General features: G+C 44.4%; 1 protein-coding gene across 1 annotated transcript in view; it reads right to left on the bottom strand.

Annotated features, from left to right (window-relative positions):
* LOC107577090 (inactive ubiquitin carboxyl-terminal hydrolase 53-like) overlaps positions 1–649 on the bottom strand; it is a gene marked incomplete at its 3' end in the record, with an annotated part of 24,101 nt that extends 23,452 nt beyond the window's left edge. Inside the window, exons 1-2 of the mRNA XM_016263201.1 lie at positions 421–649; positions 112–277 (exon numbers count right to left, since the gene is read on the bottom strand). Coding sequence (XP_016118687.1) covers positions 112–255 — 144 coding nt within the window. The remainder of the gene's footprint in view (positions 1–111; positions 278–420) is intronic.
* Between the last annotated feature and the right edge of the window lie 141 nt (positions 650–790).

Here is a 790-nt window from a genome sequence, read left to right as displayed (position 1 = left end):
ATTAAGTATATACAATATGCATGTGCATAAATGCATTTCATTTATTCGGTGTAGGCATGTAAAACAAACCTGCTCATGTAACGTTTTCTTAGCTTTGGGTTAAACACGTACCTGCACTGCACTGTTGAGGAAGCAGCTGTTCTGTCCCGGCTCATTTAGTAGTCCCTTGGTAGGGGCCAAGGACAGCATAGATCCCGGCTGGTAAGACCTGGCAAGATTGCCTCCTGGTCTCCTGAAGAACTTGGCCCATGCCATTGGATTTGGGGTATCTGCCGTCCTGCGGATGAACAGGTATTTGTTGAGGTTTGAGTTAATTTCAAGTAATCAAAGATGGAAAAGGGTTATGACAGATTAACTTGAAGATTTGAATGTCTGTTTCCTAGCAACGATTGAGTAAAAGCCTTTATTTCTGCTGCTGACCTGTATGTAAGAGGTCTCTTGGTGCGTATGTCCTAGACAGGACAGTTTGATCATTCCCTGAATTGGGTTTGGGAATTAGGCGGGTTGTTGGTGGCTAGTGTGGCCATCAGGCCTCGAGTGACTCGCAGCATAGTTACGAAGGTGTCAGCTGGAATCAGTCAACCTTTAAAGGGTCGTCCATGTTTCAGACGCTGCTCTTGGAGGACATCAGCCTTAGGATGAGTAGGATTCACTCTGTGGAGAGAAGCAAAGCAATGCATGAATTCTTGAATAGCATTTTAACATGCCCGCCTGAATTTGAACATTTCTGCAAATTGAGACACTGACAACAGCACAGAACTCCATGTCATTATGAACACTTCCGTACAAA

This window comes from Sinocyclocheilus grahami, unplaced genomic scaffold, assembly GCF_001515645.1.
Source record: "Sinocyclocheilus grahami isolate Dianchi unplaced genomic scaffold, SAMN03320097.WGS_v1.1 scaffold5093.1, whole genome shotgun sequence".
NCBI lineage: Eukaryota > Metazoa > Chordata > Actinopteri > Cypriniformes > Cyprinidae > Sinocyclocheilus > Sinocyclocheilus grahami.
This window is presented reverse-complemented; position numbering and strand designations above follow the sequence as displayed.